The sequence below is a fragment of the Micropterus dolomieu genome, linkage group LG12, assembly GCF_021292245.1.
Source record: "Micropterus dolomieu isolate WLL.071019.BEF.003 ecotype Adirondacks linkage group LG12, ASM2129224v1, whole genome shotgun sequence".
Taxonomy (NCBI): Eukaryota; Metazoa; Chordata; class Actinopteri; order Centrarchiformes; family Centrarchidae; genus Micropterus; species Micropterus dolomieu.
Window position 1 is genome coordinate 14,519,400 of NC_060161.1, and position 16,452 is coordinate 14,535,851.

Consider the following 16,452-nt stretch of genomic DNA (forward strand, 5'->3'; position numbering starts at 1 on the left):
TCTCCATCCTTCCTCTTTCATGCTTTTTTCTTTTCTATTTGTCTCCTGTCTAATCTCCTTCACCCTGAGTACTTCATTTGCACCTCCTCTTCTCTGCCTCTTCACTCACACCTTTCAACCTCCTGTCAATCTCGAATCTTTTCGCACCTTTCTTCATCTCCAAATCCACTTCTGTTCTCTTCCACACCCTCCCCTCCTGTGTGTCACCTTATCTTTTCCATCCCTCCCTCCATTTCCCTCCCTTTTTCTCCCCTCTTCTATAGCGCCCCACCTCAGCGGGCGCCTGGCGCCTCCCCATCTGCCCACAACATCAGCAGCGCTGCCGTGTCAGACCGTCCCAACTTCTCCCGAGGGGTGGGCATCCGCAGCACATTCCATGCAGGCCAGCAGCGGGGTGCCCGGGACCAGCAGAGCTCCGCCTACCCTGGCGGGCCCGCTTCCCCGTCGCTGTCACATGGCAACAGCCAGGCCCGGAGGACACACGGCGCCACAGGGATTTTCAGCAAGTTCACATCCAAGTTTGTACGCAGGTGAGTAGCGGAAAAGAGAGGCAGGAACACGGGGGGGATGGGTGAAGAGTTCAAATTATACTCTATGGTTGTGGCGTTAGCGAGCAGAGAAAGGAATCAACAAGACGGATAGAACAGGAGAGGATATGTGGCATAAAAAAAAAAACGTGGGAGCTTAGTAAATGTAAAGCAGTCGTGGTAGCAGCTGTTGTGCTTATTATTCTGCTACTTTGCTGTATAAGTACAGTTTAAAGCTTTTTCTGAGCATTGAGGTTTTCAGCTTGAAACAGAAAATGACTAGGTTTACGTGACAAGTCATTTCATGTGCTCATTTCCTCTCAGGAACGACGCACTGTACGTCCATGTCATCACTGGGTTTCAGGGTATTTCTTTAAAGGGGCTGGTCTCATCTCATCCCTATCACTAAACTTGTGCTGATCTGTAACTCTGCTGCGAGTAAAAAGGGAGAGGAAGGGAACAGCTGTGTCTCCTCTATAATTTAGTTTGGAGCAGCGGTGACTGGGGAGTCATTTTGGTTTTGGTTCCACGTCTGGCCCAGTTTCCATCTCGGTCCTCTAGTGCAGGTTGCAGCACTAAAACTGCTCTCGTGGGCACCAAGTTGTAATGAACTTGTTTTATTTATACTTTTTTAATTTTATCTGGAAGTGGAGTCAGTTTTCTAGCTGAGATTAAACTCCGCTGTGTAAATACAGTGAAGACCGTACACTAGTTATAAAAGTGGAAGGGAAGGATGGAGGCAAAAGCTTGTCTAAAAGAGTATATACAAGCTCTTTGATTTCACTGTCTTGTGTGTCTAGACTGACATTTCTACTTGCTGATTTTGGCTTTTGACAAATAAATATTGGCATTAGTTTTAATTGAATTAATTTGATAAACATGAGACATTACACCAAAATGAAGATTAAGTACACAAGTTCTACATTGACAAAATGTTTAAACAATGCCATTGAATAATCACTATAGTTGGTAATGAAACTCTGAATAAGGGTTTCAATAGTTAAAAAAGACCAAAATCAACAAACCGCTCTTGATAATTTTTGACTTTCCTACCCTGTGACAAGTCCCAAGCCCATTGGTTTCCTAGTATATCTCTACAACCTGTATGTATAGTTTGACTTAATTTATTAAAAGGTTAAGTAATTTCCTTAAACAGCTAGATGCTGTAGTTTTTAGCTAACATTACACTAACATGTATATATGGGGACTGTTTTTTATCCTTGGAGTAATTTATATTAGGTTAACTAAGTGAGTATTTACAACAGCAGCACAGTGTATGTGGGACTGAATCAAAACAAACCACGGTGCCTATGTTCATCATAATAAACGAACATGTTAACTAGTGCAGCCGTGCGGCTCACAGATGTGTTTGCTAATGTTTTGTTGTTTGTTTTTATAACAATGGAGCTGCATGGCACAGAGGAATAAGCTATATCAACGATATGTTAGGAAGGTTTCTTGTTGTTTTTAGTATTTTCATAGAATTTGATTACAACGAGGAAACATAGATAGCCTTTAATTTACATTGCTTTACCTCTTAAATATAATTTATTGTGGATCAACGAGTTGTAGTTCTTATGGGGATGGAAGGAGGGAAATGATGAATTAGAAAAAAATAAATTCATGGGCAGATACTTCATTTAGTGAAGGCAAAATTCTCTGTTTGATCTAAATTATGTGTCAAGGCCGAAGAAGTCTGTATACAGCTGAGTCAGAATGAGAGAAAATTAAGAGCGCAGAGGAGACTAGAAGAGGAGTTACAAGGCTGACCGGCCTATTTATAATCTGAGGCCGCCGTCACAGTGGAAGAAGTGGAGGAGAGGAAGTGACAGGAAGTGAGGGTTTAATGGTGGAACGGAGACTGAAAGAGGAAGGCCCAAGTGAGCAATGACAGAATGAAAGGCCGAGCGAGCGGGTTAAGGTTGGGATGTTCGTCATTGCTCCTGTGTCACCAGCCGGCCCGGGAGGTTCATTAGGAGAGGGGAGTAAGAGAACGGTGATTTTGTTAGCTTCAAAAAAAGATGGAAATTGAAAATGATCAAGTGTCTTGCCTGGATGCGCGCGTGTGTGTGTGTGTGTGTGTGTGTGTGTGTGTGAGAGTGAGTGCGCGCACACGCGGCAGCGGTACAGGCACGGCCACCCTCCCACTCAGAGATACTGTAGCTCCGTGGCGACAGTATCCATGGTTACACCGGAGATATCACTTTCCCCTCAACTATAAATACCGCTAGTGGGGACACCTTGACACACATGCGCACACACACACACACACAACTTGGCATGCTGGTAGGAAGTGGAGCTGGTGGAGACAGAGATTGTGTTGCATTTGTGCAGTTTGACCGTACACATATACACTGAAGCTGTGTGTGTTTTATTAACGTATCATATAACCTCACCGCTGCACTTTCCTGCTTGGTCTGCAGAGCGATGTTTCCCTGTCCTTCAAATCCGTGTGTGTGTGTGTGTGTGTGTGTGTATGTGAAGCAGATTAAGTTTCTCAATGTGTGTTAAAGATTAAGTCGTTGCTTAACCTGTTCTTTTCATTTGAAATGTGTCTTTGTGTGTGTATAGGAGGTGTTTTACTCTCTTTTGTTGTTTTTATTTTTTAAATGTTTTTATCACGTTTGAACTCTTCACCTCACAAACACTTCTTTTCAGGAACACTTGGGACTGGCTCGGTGTATGGGGAGGAGGTTCAAACAGAGTCTCTTAATGTAATTTTCTCATTACAGAGAAATCCCTCTCAGTTCATTAAATCCCTCTAAGGTGTTCTGGTGTGCATTAAAAACTGTCAATGTTCACACGTTCACAATAACTCCCACATTTAAACACATTAGATTGAAAGTCGTAACTAATTTTGTTGTTGTTGTTTTTTTTATATTTGGTTATTTCATGTATGTTGCTGCTTCGATCCCAAGTGAGTTTGGTCCGTATTGGACTTTTTTTTTTTTTTCTGACAGTTTGCTTTAACATTTGCTACTCAGAGGGCAGCGTGTCTTTTACAGGAAAGTCTTACATCTATACGTTTTTTATACATACGTTTGTTTCTCTTTCTTTCTTTATCCCTCTTTTGTTTTTGTAGAAATCTCTCGTTCAGGTTTCCGAGAAGGTAGGCAACATCCCCAACGTTGAATATATAACCCCTTGATATATACGTATATTCTCCTCTTCATATATATTTTACATATATATATATATATTTCCTCCCCTTTTGGTGTTTCGTGCAGCTTTTTTTGAACTCTTCCTTTGTGCCTTGAGCGTCATCTTTTCTCCTTTATTTTTTTTTCTCCTGTGGTTGGCCCCTTATTTAAGCCTTCTGGTTTTGAGTGCCGTGTTTTGGCCCATTTTTATTTATTTTTTGTACTAACTTCTCCTCACCCAGTCACCCACTCACTTAACTTACTCACTCCATGGTCACGCGGCACTATAACACCTCACCCCTCTTTGTCCCTCCATCGTCCGTCCGTCCATCCATCCCACCTCATCCTCACCCCTCCTTCATTGGTTTACCAGGTTGTGTGTGTGTGTGTGTGTGTGTGTGTGTGATCGTATCCACCTGTAGCGTCCCAGAATTAGGTTGAGTCTTATAGTGCAATAGATCAAACTACTTCCTTCTTGCTCTTAACCTGTGCCTTTCTTAGCTTCAGATGCAGGTAATGTCCTTCTTTTGAGTCAAACCTTACTCCAATTCTTAAAAACTGGCGAGGTAATAGTGTCAAATGTCATTCCATAGACCTGTACTAATGTCCTCATGTCCATTTGTGAGAGTAAAGAAGCACAGGGGTAGGAGACCTCAGTTTTTTAAGGTGTTATGAGAAGGTGTTTTCATTTTCATTCAATGATTGTCCGGGGTTGTTTAATATTGCTTACCATCATCCAAGCTAACGCCACCTTCCAAGCCATCACCCATCTCACCTCTCCGCTTTCATCGGTTTGGTCACTAGAATCAGATTTTGATTAGCCATAGAGACTGAAGTTGTGTCTTTAGTTTTTTTGGTGCAAGTTTCTGACTCTCCTACAGGGGAAGTCACTTGTAATAAGTCCCTAGCTGTAGTTGGTAGTTGTGGATGAAGGTAGAGGAGGAGAGGACCTAGGAGGGACAGGGCTGCAGTGTTTCTCAGGCTGCGCTCTTTTCTGGAGGCTGCACTCTTCCTTTCTTTCATTGCGCTGTTCTCACTCTGGCACTCGCTCTCTAACAGCAGCAGCAACAGAACTGGATGGCTTTGACCTACTCTGGCTGGAAAAGACCTTAATGCTGTGGACACACACACACAGCTGATATATATATATATATATATATATATATATATATATATATATATATATATATATATATATACACACACTCACTCAGCACACTGGGTTTCACAACCACGTTTGCCACTCACACTTCCTTTTGAGTGTGTGGGCGGATTTTCACCAGCAGGTAGAGCAATTTCCCCTTAATCTGGACCATTGCTCCACCTGGTGGTTAGAGGTTGTAATACTATTTTATCATCACTGTGTCCTACCTTTCAGGTTTTTCTGTACAAGTTGCCTTTTGGACTATTTTAAAGATTCTCATAGATCATGAAATATGAGAGGGAGAAATAATTCATCTGCCCCTTAAAAATATATGTATAATTATTGGGTATTATGTTTATGAGTATGTGAATATATTGAATTTATAGTGCACTCTATGTAGTAGACTGTGACATTTCTCAATCACCAGACAAGTGAGATATATTTGGCTTCAAGTTATCATCTTATCAATCCTTTGTTCTCCCTTGATGTCATATTTAGCTAAATCATACAGGGCATGCACAATGCCACAACTGACTTAATTTTACATTGTTTAGCAATTTACTTTTATTATTTAAGACATCCTTGTGTAACTTTTCCCACTCTGCCCACTTGTCATTTCCATGTGCTATATATTGTCATCATGTTTCTTTTGCAGGAGGTATTTTTTAGTGCTGTCTGTTCCTACAACAGAATGAATTTAAGACCATAAACTGAATTTATTTGTCACGTGGGCATCAGTTCCCTTCCATTGTCTGCATGTGTTTTGCTGTCGTCTGTCTGTCTTTGTGTTTCTTTGTTGTTGTCTGCTTTCTTCTATTGAGTTTGTCGGCCTTGTCTGCAGGTATGAGAGAGAAGGTGTGTGTGTGTGTGTGTGTGTGTGTGTTTAAAAAACCTGTGTGTAGGTACAGTTACTAATACAGGTTTCAATGCAGTGCTGGGATCATTAATGCTCCTAACCTCCTCTAGCTGCACGACTCGCCCTCACTATGTCGACCATTCTGTTCCAAACCATTCCATCCTGGTCCAGAATGTTGTATTTCATTCTAATATTCCATTTGTTGCCCTCCATGCCATTCCATTCTGTTTTCTTGTTGTTGTTTTTTTTTTCAATCCAAACTTTCCTTTTCAATTGAACCAACTCATTTAGCAAACTGCTCCAAACCAGTCCCATTTCTGTTCAGGCCGTCCTGTTCCATCATTCACCTTTTTCTGATCCATCCTGCAGCTGCTTGGAGCAGTCTAATTATAACACTAATGTTTACTAAGTAGAGTTTTATGAATCACTAAATTAAAATGGGTTGCACTTCACAGACCAGGTCTTGCATAGAGATTAGTTGTTGCAATTTATTTATACATATTAAATGGCAGGTGTGACTTGTGTTGCTAACTGAACAGACTGACAAAGCTAATGTTAGATTGCTAATATATGACCGGTTTAGTTAATATTTTACATAAATTATATAATGTAACACAGTGTGCATAATGCTAATGACATTAGACTAAATGATCCAATAACAATAATCAGTTGTGTCAGCATATTCAGGATACCCCCCTCTCGCTGTAAACCACATGAATACTCTGAAACATATTTCTTCATGTAGACACACAATACACTACATTTGTAAACTACATTTTCAAACAGTTTGCAGTTAACAGTTTTTTCCTTCTGTTAGAACTCGTGATGGTACCTTGACTTACTGTTCACACAAGGGATTGCTTGAAGACACTGCTTGTGTTTTATTGATGCAACCCCACTTAGTAAGTCAAAAACCTAGCCAAACTGGTAGTTAAATGCTGAAGGGACTTGAGTAGACCTTATGAATAGGTGGTGCAACTCAATCCTTGGTCCCCTTATTAACTCATTGAACACTCATGACATCTCCTCAGTGAGGAGCTATGATGAAGTGGCTACACAGAGTGGACTGGCATCAAGACCTGCATTGTGGGCTGTGAAGTACTCAGATGGCTGTGGACTTAAATTTGAGCCATTGGAGTGGAAATTAAAAATTTGGCAATGGTGAACGATGTGTTTGGATTGGAACACTCAGGCAGGCATGGCGAGCAGCGCAACTGTGTTCAACCAGCTGATTTTATTTTATCTGTTTAAGAGTCCAATTGTTGCCCTTAGCCCTCAAAAAGACTAAACTTGTGTTGATTTTTCTCGAGGAGTCCGTATGAGGGAGAGGGTCGGGATGAGGGGAGCAGGTGAGATACAGAACAGCCCGAAAAACCAAAAACCCCAGACTCTACCAAACCCGCCTGCCAATCAGTAGACTGGAGCCAATCAGTAGATGATCTCTGAGCTTGTTGTGAATGGCTGGGAGAGGGGGGCCGAGCTGGGATGTAATTGGTTGGTGATGGTGATAGTGGCTTAACCAATCAGGGGACTGGAGATTAGCAGTGAATGATAGCATCCCAGAGAGTGAGAGTGCTGGTGTGGAGGTTGACCTGCATGTGTATTTATTTATAAAAATTTTTTATTTTTCAGAATCACAGTACCCAAATGTGTGTTTGTGTGTATGCAGACTTGAAATTCACACACAAAGATATAAATCCACACACATTTCGGCAACCTGAGAGATGTGCACACACACAAACACACACGGGTACTTAAGGAAAATTTGCTTTTTGTCTTCATTTCCACAACCTCATCATCTCCCTCTTCCTCTCAATCACTCCTCCATTTCTCCCTCCTCCTCCCTCCTTTTTTGTCTCTTACTTTTTAAATAAATCTCTCACTTCCTTTCTTTTTCTCTCTCTGCTTATCTTCTCCTGTTTCCTGTCTGTGTCCTGTCCCTCTCCCTTTCTCCTCCTCACCTGTTTCCTCATTGCTTTCATCTGTCATTTCTTCCTCTTCTTGTCTTCCTCCACCTGTCTCCACCTCCTCCTCCTCTGCCCTCCCATCCCTCACCCAGGTCCATGCTGAGCAGTACAGTGGACAAGTCAGAGAAGACGTCTGGCGGTGTTCTCTCCTCCTCTTCTAACAACGATGAGAACAACTCGTCACCAGGATCTGGTAATACTGGTATGTATTTAAAATGTTGGGATAAACCGATCAGTCACTGGTAGTATTTCGATAACACAACTTAATAATGATGTCCCCTCCACCTTACACTAAGATAACAGTTTCCCCAGTATTCCACCTCAAAACAAATCATCTTGCCGTGTTGCTACTGTGGTTTATTTAGCTTCAAGATGAGGGTCTTAATTACAGGCTCAGATGAGCATAGTGCTAAAACAATTGGCATATTTGATGATAGAAATATTTCTTGATGAACAGAACAATATGAACAAAAATCAAACAATACAACTAAATTCTTAGTATGCAGCCTGATATTTGAGGGTTAAGGTCTTTTGAGCACTTTCAGGACTGATGAGGAACCACATTGTATCCTCCATTGTAAATGTTGGGACATCACACACAGAGTCCAGGCTAGACGACACCTGACTGTGTATAAACGCAGAAAGATGTTTTAAAATGATCAAAGGCCCAACAGTAGCATAAGGATGGACAAAAAATAAAACGGGGCTAACAGACCCTTGAGGTACTCTACCGTTCAGATTAGTCGATTAATCAAGGAGTCAATGCACTGAAACTAGGTGAACAAATATCTGAATAAATTTACTCATTAAGTAAAAATTGCCAAACATTCACTGGTTCTAGCTTCTCAAATCTGAATGTGAAAGTATGTTTCAAATGAAAATAATGACTAGCTGTGGGTTTTAGAAAGGGAGATGAGCAGCTATGAAGATGTCACCTTGGGCTCTGGGCATTTTTCAATATTGTATATCATTTATATTGACTTGAACTGGTAATTGATTAACAGTGGAAAGCTGTGCAACGGTCCAATTGTAGCCCAGTATTGATCAGCACAGGTGACCTGTCCTCATCAGCTTCTCACATAATACAAAATTCAGTGTTGCTGCTTTAAGTGATTGTCATTCAGCCATAAACAGCCATCCCTATTATGTTATTTATCCCGACGAGTTCTTCTCTGTAGATTTTGGTAAAAGGGTGCAACGATGCTGGATTGGTATTTGGTATTGCATCAAGTTTATCCGTTGGATTTGAAAGAAAAGGTCAGGTCGGTGCGTCCCTAGATACAGCTTGATTCAGACTGTTCTTTTTTCTGTTAGTCTCTCAAGAGTCCCCCAGCTTGGGAGGGCTGTTTAATTTAACCTGAGAGATGTATCAGTAATGAAAATGCTGATTAGAAGCAGTCCACCTTTTGTCTCATTTACAGTTTTGTCACTGCGCCATTTATCATAAAACATCCTGGAAACCCTGAAGGGTTTTCAAGCTTCATTTCCTGATTTAGTTATACTTCATCCAACTTCGATGTCGGGTTATGGCAATCAATTCCTATTCAGACTGTTGTCTTAATGAGGTTTTATATTTGAGAATATTGTAGTTGAACCTCATTTTTTATTCTATGCTCGTCTCTCCACTCTAGTCTCATTCTTCTCGTCTCTCTCCACACTTGTTACTGTTTTCCAGTCCTTCCTTTTCTGCTTTCTTTTCCTCTCCCATCTTTGTCCTCCTCACTTGATTTTCTTCTCCATTTGTCGCGTTCACATCTGTTCGCTCTCTTTTATCTGTCCTTTCTGTAATCGTTTGTCTTATTTGTCACTGTCATCGTTTACCCTCTCACCACTCTTTTCCTCCTCTCCTCCCCATCCCAGGTGGCACCGGCACGCCTCCGGCCATCGGCGGCCAGAAGGACTCAGCCAAGCCACGCTCGCTTCGCTTCACCTGGTCAATGAAAACCACGTCCTCCATGGAGCCCACGGAAATGATGCGCGAGATCCGCAAGGTGCTCGACTCCAACTGCTGCGAGTACGAGCTGCGCGAGCGCTACATGCTGCTGTGCGTGTCGGGGAACCCGGCCCGTGAAGACTTCGTCCAGTGGGAGATGGAGGTGTGCAAGCTGCCGCGGCTCTCACTCAATGGCGTGCGCTTCAAACGGATCTCGGGCACGTCCATCGCCTTCAAGAACATTGCCTCAAAGATTGCCAACGAGCTCAAACTGTGAGTGCGGAGGAGCAGCGAGGAGAGATGAGAAGGGGGCGGGGGAGTGATAGCGAGGATGATGCTGTAAGCGTGGTGGCACTGTAGAGGTCAGGAGGTAAGCTAAAGGGTGGGATCACTTTAAAAATGAACGCGATTGTTATCTGGACAAAGGTCTGAAGTAGGGCTATCGGTTCTCTGAGACTAGAAAACGTTCCTTTTCTAGTAGTTTTGTTCCTTAAGTTCCTGAGGCTCTGCGATTAGAAACTCTGAGTTGATTTCTTCTGAATTGTGAAGTACTTATAGACCGAGGTCTTCTCTCTTCCCTGCTGTTTTTTTTTATTTTTTATTTTTTTTTGTCACGTTCTACTTAGACGTTCCACTCTTCTGCATGTCCGATCTGCTCTCTCTGTTTTGTAGAAGTCACACTTTGACCACTCCTGTCACTTCTTCCTGCTATTTATTCAGTTTTTCTGCACGGTTCTGCCGCCCGGTCTTTTTGTGTAGAGGGGAACCAGGTAAAAGATGAGGGTTGGATGGATGGACAAAGAGAGCGTTCTACTTTCTCTCTAACAAGCAGTGCTGATTGACAGAATATTTGGAGCCTTATTTTGCTGGAAAAACTCGAAGGAGTTTTGATTGAATTTGTTTCTCCTCCAAAGCTGAACGGACTCCCAACTGAGCCAGGATTTTGGTTGCTGAAGCCCACAGTCTCTCGCTCACACACACACACACACACACACACACACACAAATGGACTGAACTCTGCTGTTGTTGGTTAAAGGACCCTCTCCACCCTCCACCTGCCTGACCACACTTCCCCTTCCACCCCAAAATATACATTTCCACCTGATCCATCCTTCCACCACCTCCCTCCTTCTCACACACACAGACACGCACACCACCCTCTTCCTCTAATTTCAAACTGAACTCAGCACAAACACATCCATCTCTTTTTCTTTGCCTCTTCACTCCCGTTTTCTTCCTCATTTTTTAATTTCTCTCACGGCATCAAGTCAGAGCAGGCCAGTCAGACTTGATGTCGTCGTCGATTGTTCGGGCTTCAACCCTTCAAGTCCTTACTTGTATTGTTTATTTTTATTTTAGTTTCTTCTTCTTTTATGGCTTTTTAAAAAGAGTTGTGCACTGGAAAAGAGAGGCATATGGGGAAACTGGGGCGGGAAGGGGCAGTTCATGGACAGGGTTGTCGATGGATTTTTATGTTGCCTTTCTTTATAGAAGTAAATTTGGGGTTTTGTTTTTGTTGCGTACGTTCAGCACATAAATGCCCAAATGGTTTAATTGTACTTATTTTGTTAATGTTGCTATCGCTTTGGTTGGCATCACGCCTTCAAATCCAGAATGTCAACCCTGAACCGACGCATTTCATTGGCCCGCCTCCCCTCTCTGCTACACGTTCCCAAGGAGCGCACACACAAAAAGGTGTCTCTGGCATATGTAACAAACATTATGTGTGTGTGGGTGAGAGTGTATTATGAAAGATCACTGGAAGGAAGAAAAAAAATCAACAAGGATGACGACAAATGTTGAATTATTTTCTTCTTCTGCTTTTGATTTGGTAATATGTTTTTGTGTCATTGAAAGTTTTTGGGTTTGTGCCGATTTGGACGGTGTGTGTGAAGAAGGCTCGGATCATATCATTGCTGCCTTTTCGGTATAGTGCACCTTTAACACACACGCACATTTAGCACACCACACAGCTCATGTATTAAACCCCCCCCCAAGTGCAGACAAGAGTTATCGATGTATTTAATGATGTTGATGGTGACGACTACTGCTCGTTCATCTTTGACCATTTTTTTTTTTTTTCTCTCATCAGTTTGCTTTTATTTACGTTTTCTGTAATTGGTACAGAATGGCGTGAAGCAGAGAGAGAGAAAGCAGGAAACGTTTCTTCGCCGAAACGTTCTCATATCGGAGCACGCGTTCACGTTGAAAACAAACCAGAAGAAGCCACTTCCTCTCTCTCGCTCTCCCTCTTTGCGTTGATGCTCCAGTTTGTTGAAAAAGAAAAACACACACAGGGGTTAGAGAAAGGGGGGCCAGGGGTGATGCTGGGTCCCATCAGCTGGTTGCACCTAACTGAACACGTTTTTTTCTTTCTATCACAATGACACACTGTCGTTTTATTATTTTTCTTTCAGTTTTTAATACGTCAGATTTTTCTTTAAAAGTTGATCATTGTATTAAGGTGCTGGGTATTGGATTCTAATTATTCTGGCTGTTGCTGTTATATTATCTCTTTCAGGGTTGATTTTATTTTACATTATTTTGTTTTACATTGCTGTAATTTACATTGATTTTAAATGTGTTTTGAGCAAACTGTATCTGTAGTGGTGGGTTTGGGGTTGGGAGGGGGTGATCAACTCCTGAAAAATGTATTATGTTTGTTTTGTTTTTTTTTGTGCAAAGACAAAATGATGAAAAATTACAACGATAGTAATAAAAACAATGATATAATGATAGTCTGCCTCTGAAATCCATTATGTGAGAAAACAAAATGAATGTGTTAAATAATCTTGTGTTCTTCCAGGAAGCTCTCAGCAGCGCTGTAGCTGACAAAATCTCACCGAAAAGGTCCACTAAGTAGCGGTTTCTGAAGCTGTCATATCACATGATCATCCTTGGCAGACAGTTTGCCCAGTTGTCATGGAATTGCCGCCCTGCAGGTAAACGGAGAATCTCTGCTTTGCAGTGTCAGTTTACTAGACCTCCACTCTGACCAAATAAATAAAGGTCAATGTCATGACCTCAGCATGTTTAGATATGTACTGTTAAATATTTAGCTTTCTTTCAAATTATATTTTTAACAGAGGGACAACGGACAAAATATATTTAATTCTTTCCAATTAAAGCTAGATCAATACATCACATTATATTAGCCTGTTACACATGTATCACTATCTGTGTTGGCAGAGTAACAAGAAATTGCAAATGTTTATGGTCATAAAAGTCAGTTTGTCCACCAGAGAGCACCAACAATTATAGTTTGACTGCAAAATATCCTGCTCAGAACCTTTCATGAGCAGTATTCTTTTAAACAAATTAAGGGATCTATATTAAAAGCATTTATGTAAAAAATAAAAAAAGGTTTTGAGCTTTTAAAACTGTCGGTCGGGCTTCTTTTCAATACCCAGCACACAGTTTCAACAAGAACTTCATTTTGGAGTAGGTGCACTGCAAGTACAATATAAACAAAGTAGACTTTGGCACAGCATCCCTGTAGGAGTGTGTGCCATAGAAAACGGCTCATAATACAGGACCCACCTTGATTTTACTGTGAGTGGTGCAAATACAAGTCTGCAATTAATGTAATTACCAAACTTGTGATCAAACTGGAATGTTTTGTGGCCCTTAGGTCTGGGGCCACAGGTAGTCATCCGCTTTGTTGGCAATCCAGCCTTGTGAACCACCAAATCTTCATGATAAACATGTAAAAGCACAGCCGACATTAAGACAGGGTAACTGAAGTCTGAGGAGGAGTTGTTCGTATGACTAGACTGGCTTCTTCTAATCCCCAACAAAGTGTCCACAGCCCTGCTCAGGAATGTGGAAGCTGCAGGTGGCTGAACCCGTTGGGTGTCAGCAGATGGTGTTTTGATAAGATTTGACATTTGGGAACAGATGATGCGCTCATGAACACAACTTGTAGGTATAAATGAAGTTAAAGTTACAGAGTTGGCTTGTTAAGTAACCGGTCTTTGTCGTGAAAACACTGAACCATAGCCCTGAACTCACAGAAAACATTACTACGGTGTGTGTGTGGATGCACTGCTTTAAAATGTATGAGAAATACTGTGCTATTTGGTCATTTCTTTATTCTAAAAAAAAACATTTCTCAAACACAGTTTTCCACAATGTAAACAACTTCTCACGTACAGTACACACAAGCACTTTTTGGAGGAAGGAACAAATGTAAGAAAACAAGCAAAGTCAAAAGGCAAGCAGCTTTAAAGCCAAACATAGTGATGGGCCCCTTTGGTTCCCGCCCAGTGCTGCGCTAAACTGAAGGCCTCTGAACACAGTTCAAAGAAAGGTTAGCACGCGACGAGCAATCCCAGACCTGCTTGAAAAAGGCAGCAATGCACAGGCAGCTAGACTATGAAGAGGAGGCGGATTCGGCAGGGGACGAGCAGACGATGTTCAAACAGAAATCACAATTAAGTAACAGCAACAAAATATCATTCAGTCATCTACATTTGTTCATGAGGTCGCTTGATATCACCTCAAACCCAAGACTGGAACACAAGCTAAACATTTCAGAGGCAGCGCAATGCAGCATTTTCTTGACAGTTCACAGGCTAAGTGAATCCTTTCAGATGCCCTCCGACCTCTCTCACCTCCTCCTGTGCCTGGACAGGACTCTGAATTAGCAGAGAGAAAAGCTGCCTTGACTGGACTCAGAGGGCTTAGAAGAGTTGTCACAGCCTTGTGAATTTGCTTTTGTAATTATCCCAACATGCTGGCCAACAAAATACTTTACTGAATCACCTCAACCAGACTAGAGATTACAGAGAACACTCTTAGCTTAGAATAAAGACTGGAAGCAGCTAACTGGCTCTGTCCGAAGGTAACAAAATCCACCCGCCAGCACCCCTAAAGATCACTAGTTGTAGCTCATGTGCGAAAACGAGAAATTGACATTTTACAAACGTCTTTGGTTAGACCTTTATGCCAGACTTTTTTTTGGTCCAAGAAACGATCCAGCAAAAAAACCAACCCGGGTTTTACATGTTTTTGTATGTTAAGTGCTAATTAGTGAGCTTTAGAGGTTCTGGTGGAGGGTGGGGGTTGTTACCCTTTGGACAAAAATAGACTTGTTTCCTTATTTCTCACCCAATTTACTCTGCATTAAAGCAAATTATCCTTTTAACACCTTTTTGTTTTACTACTTTTCCCATGTCTAACGTGTGGGGAGCAAGCCAGCAATGTCAAATGCCAGGGGGATTCTGTGGCACAATGAGCTTTTAAAGCAAGAACAGAGAGTGGCAGAGCATTTTATTTTTCAGTGTACGGTTATCTGTCAGATGTCAGGAAAGGTCAGTCGTCCCCTTCACTTTGTAAACCAGTCCTCTACACGCACACTTTACACAGAGGCTAATGTTTCGTTCAGCATTAAGACATTAAGCAGTAGGGCTTAAACGCTGAGCCAGTAAAAAAACAAATAACAAGCTGTGGCAAATGGCTTCTTGAAAAGCGAGACAAAGTCCAGTCACGTGTTTTAAAGGCTCTTTCTCCGTAGTGCTCAGTCAATAATCATCATCATAATAAAGTATGCACTATCTAAACTACTTACATTAACTAACTGCCTACCTAGAGCTCACTTTAAAAGTCTAGTCAAAGAAGGGAAACATCACTCCAGTTAATAGTAATACATGGCTATGAGAGAAGAGGAGGGATCTCTCGCTCTTCTTTTTTCAACAGCTTCAACTATTTAAAGCCTTAATGATAAACTCATAGCACGGCTCTGATTACAAAAGCCGCTTCCTTAGCAAAAAAAGTACCTTATCACGCCTCTCAAGTTTTAAAGCAAAGCTCAGCAGGAAAAGGCGAGTTTTCTTCACATAATTTCCAACAATCTGAAGGTTTTTCCTAAATCTATGTGACCTCAGGTTTGGCTCTGATGTGGGTGACTCTTCTTCTGGCTTTCTTTCGTTTGTTCATTTGATTTTCCTGAATGTTGTTCGGACGACTTGATACCTGTCCAGTGGACTCTACAGTATAGATATATGTATATATAATGTGTGTGTGTTCAGCCGCACTCTGCGGTAATCCAGATGTTCAGCAGTTTCCATGGAAACAAGCAGGTGGGTTTTGCTCTCTGGTCATGGCTTCCTTCAACAGCTTGACGATCCAGTGTCTTTGTTTTGGGTGTGTAGGTACTGTTTTTTTGTAGAGTGTGTGTGTGTTGATGCTAATGAAAGAAGACGTGGAGGTAGGTGTTTCTTAATACAGTGAAGAGGCTTCAGGCCACTGCCTAACAAAGTAGACCTGCGGGGGTACCCACACATTTCCTGCCTCATTTTAAGAGCTGTGATGTCACCAAAGGGACCTGAGTGTATCCACTCAATCGCGTGGTCATGTGATGTGTAACGGTCCCAGAAACAAAGGCTAGGAGCGATGGCGTTACAGGGTCTGCATGCTAATTTGTGTGTGTGTGTGTGTGTTCCTATTCCTATTATGTGTGTGTGCACGCGTGTGTTTGTGTATCAGTGCGAGATGGGCTGCTCCACTTTCAGCCCGACCAGCGACGGATGCATCTGTCCTGCGGCGGAGGACGAGGAGCTGGGAGGAGACGCCCTGAGGCTGGAGCTCCCGGTGGAGGAGGACGACGAGGTGGTCACTGCAGGCCGGATGAGCGGAGGTGGAGGGTGGTTGTGGGGCGCTCGGTTCTGGAGCGGGCGCGTCTGCAGAGGAGGAGGCTGGCGGAGGAGGCTGGGGGGAGCAGAGGGAGGTGCAGGGCGCAGCAGCGGAGGAGGCTGGGAGAGGGAGGAAGGGGGCTGAGTGGAGGAGGGGGGAGTAGAACCGCCGGCGGCGTCCAAAGGAGAGTCCTCCATTTTGACCTGAGGGGGGGGGGGGGGGGCACATATAGGGGGGGGGGGGGGGGGGGGA

General features: G+C 42.5%; 2 protein-coding genes across 7 annotated transcripts in view; one reads left to right on the plus strand and one right to left on the minus strand.

Annotated features, from left to right (window-relative positions):
* Positions 1-12,272, plus strand: part of mark2b (MAP/microtubule affinity-regulating kinase 2b) — a 55,834-nt gene extending 43,562 nt beyond the window's left edge. Inside the window, exons 18-22 of one of the 5 annotated variants that reach the window (XM_046063943.1) lie at positions 264-530; positions 3,610-3,636; positions 6,978-7,016; positions 7,727-7,836; positions 9,495-12,272. In XM_046063943.1, coding sequence (XP_045919899.1) covers positions 264-530; positions 3,610-3,636; positions 6,978-7,016; positions 7,727-7,836; positions 9,495-9,844 — 793 coding nt within the window. In that variant the 3' untranslated portion in view covers positions 9,845-12,272. The remainder of the gene's footprint in view (positions 1-263; positions 531-3,609; positions 3,637-6,977; positions 7,017-7,726; positions 7,837-9,494) is intronic. The other 4 variants (XM_046063944.1, XM_046063945.1, XM_046063947.1 and 1 more) reach the window with 4 other exon arrangements.
* Positions 12,273-13,638: 1,366 nt separating this feature from the next.
* rcor2 (REST corepressor 2) overlaps positions 13,639-16,452 on the minus strand; it is a 19,616-nt gene continuing 16,802 nt past the window's right edge. For both annotated transcript variants that reach the window (XM_046065602.1, XM_046065603.1), the window contains exon 14: positions 13,639-16,403. In XM_046065602.1, the coding sequence (XP_045921558.1) occupies positions 16,050-16,403 (354 nt within the window). In that variant the 3' untranslated portion in view covers positions 13,639-16,049. The remainder of the gene's footprint in view (positions 16,404-16,452) is intronic.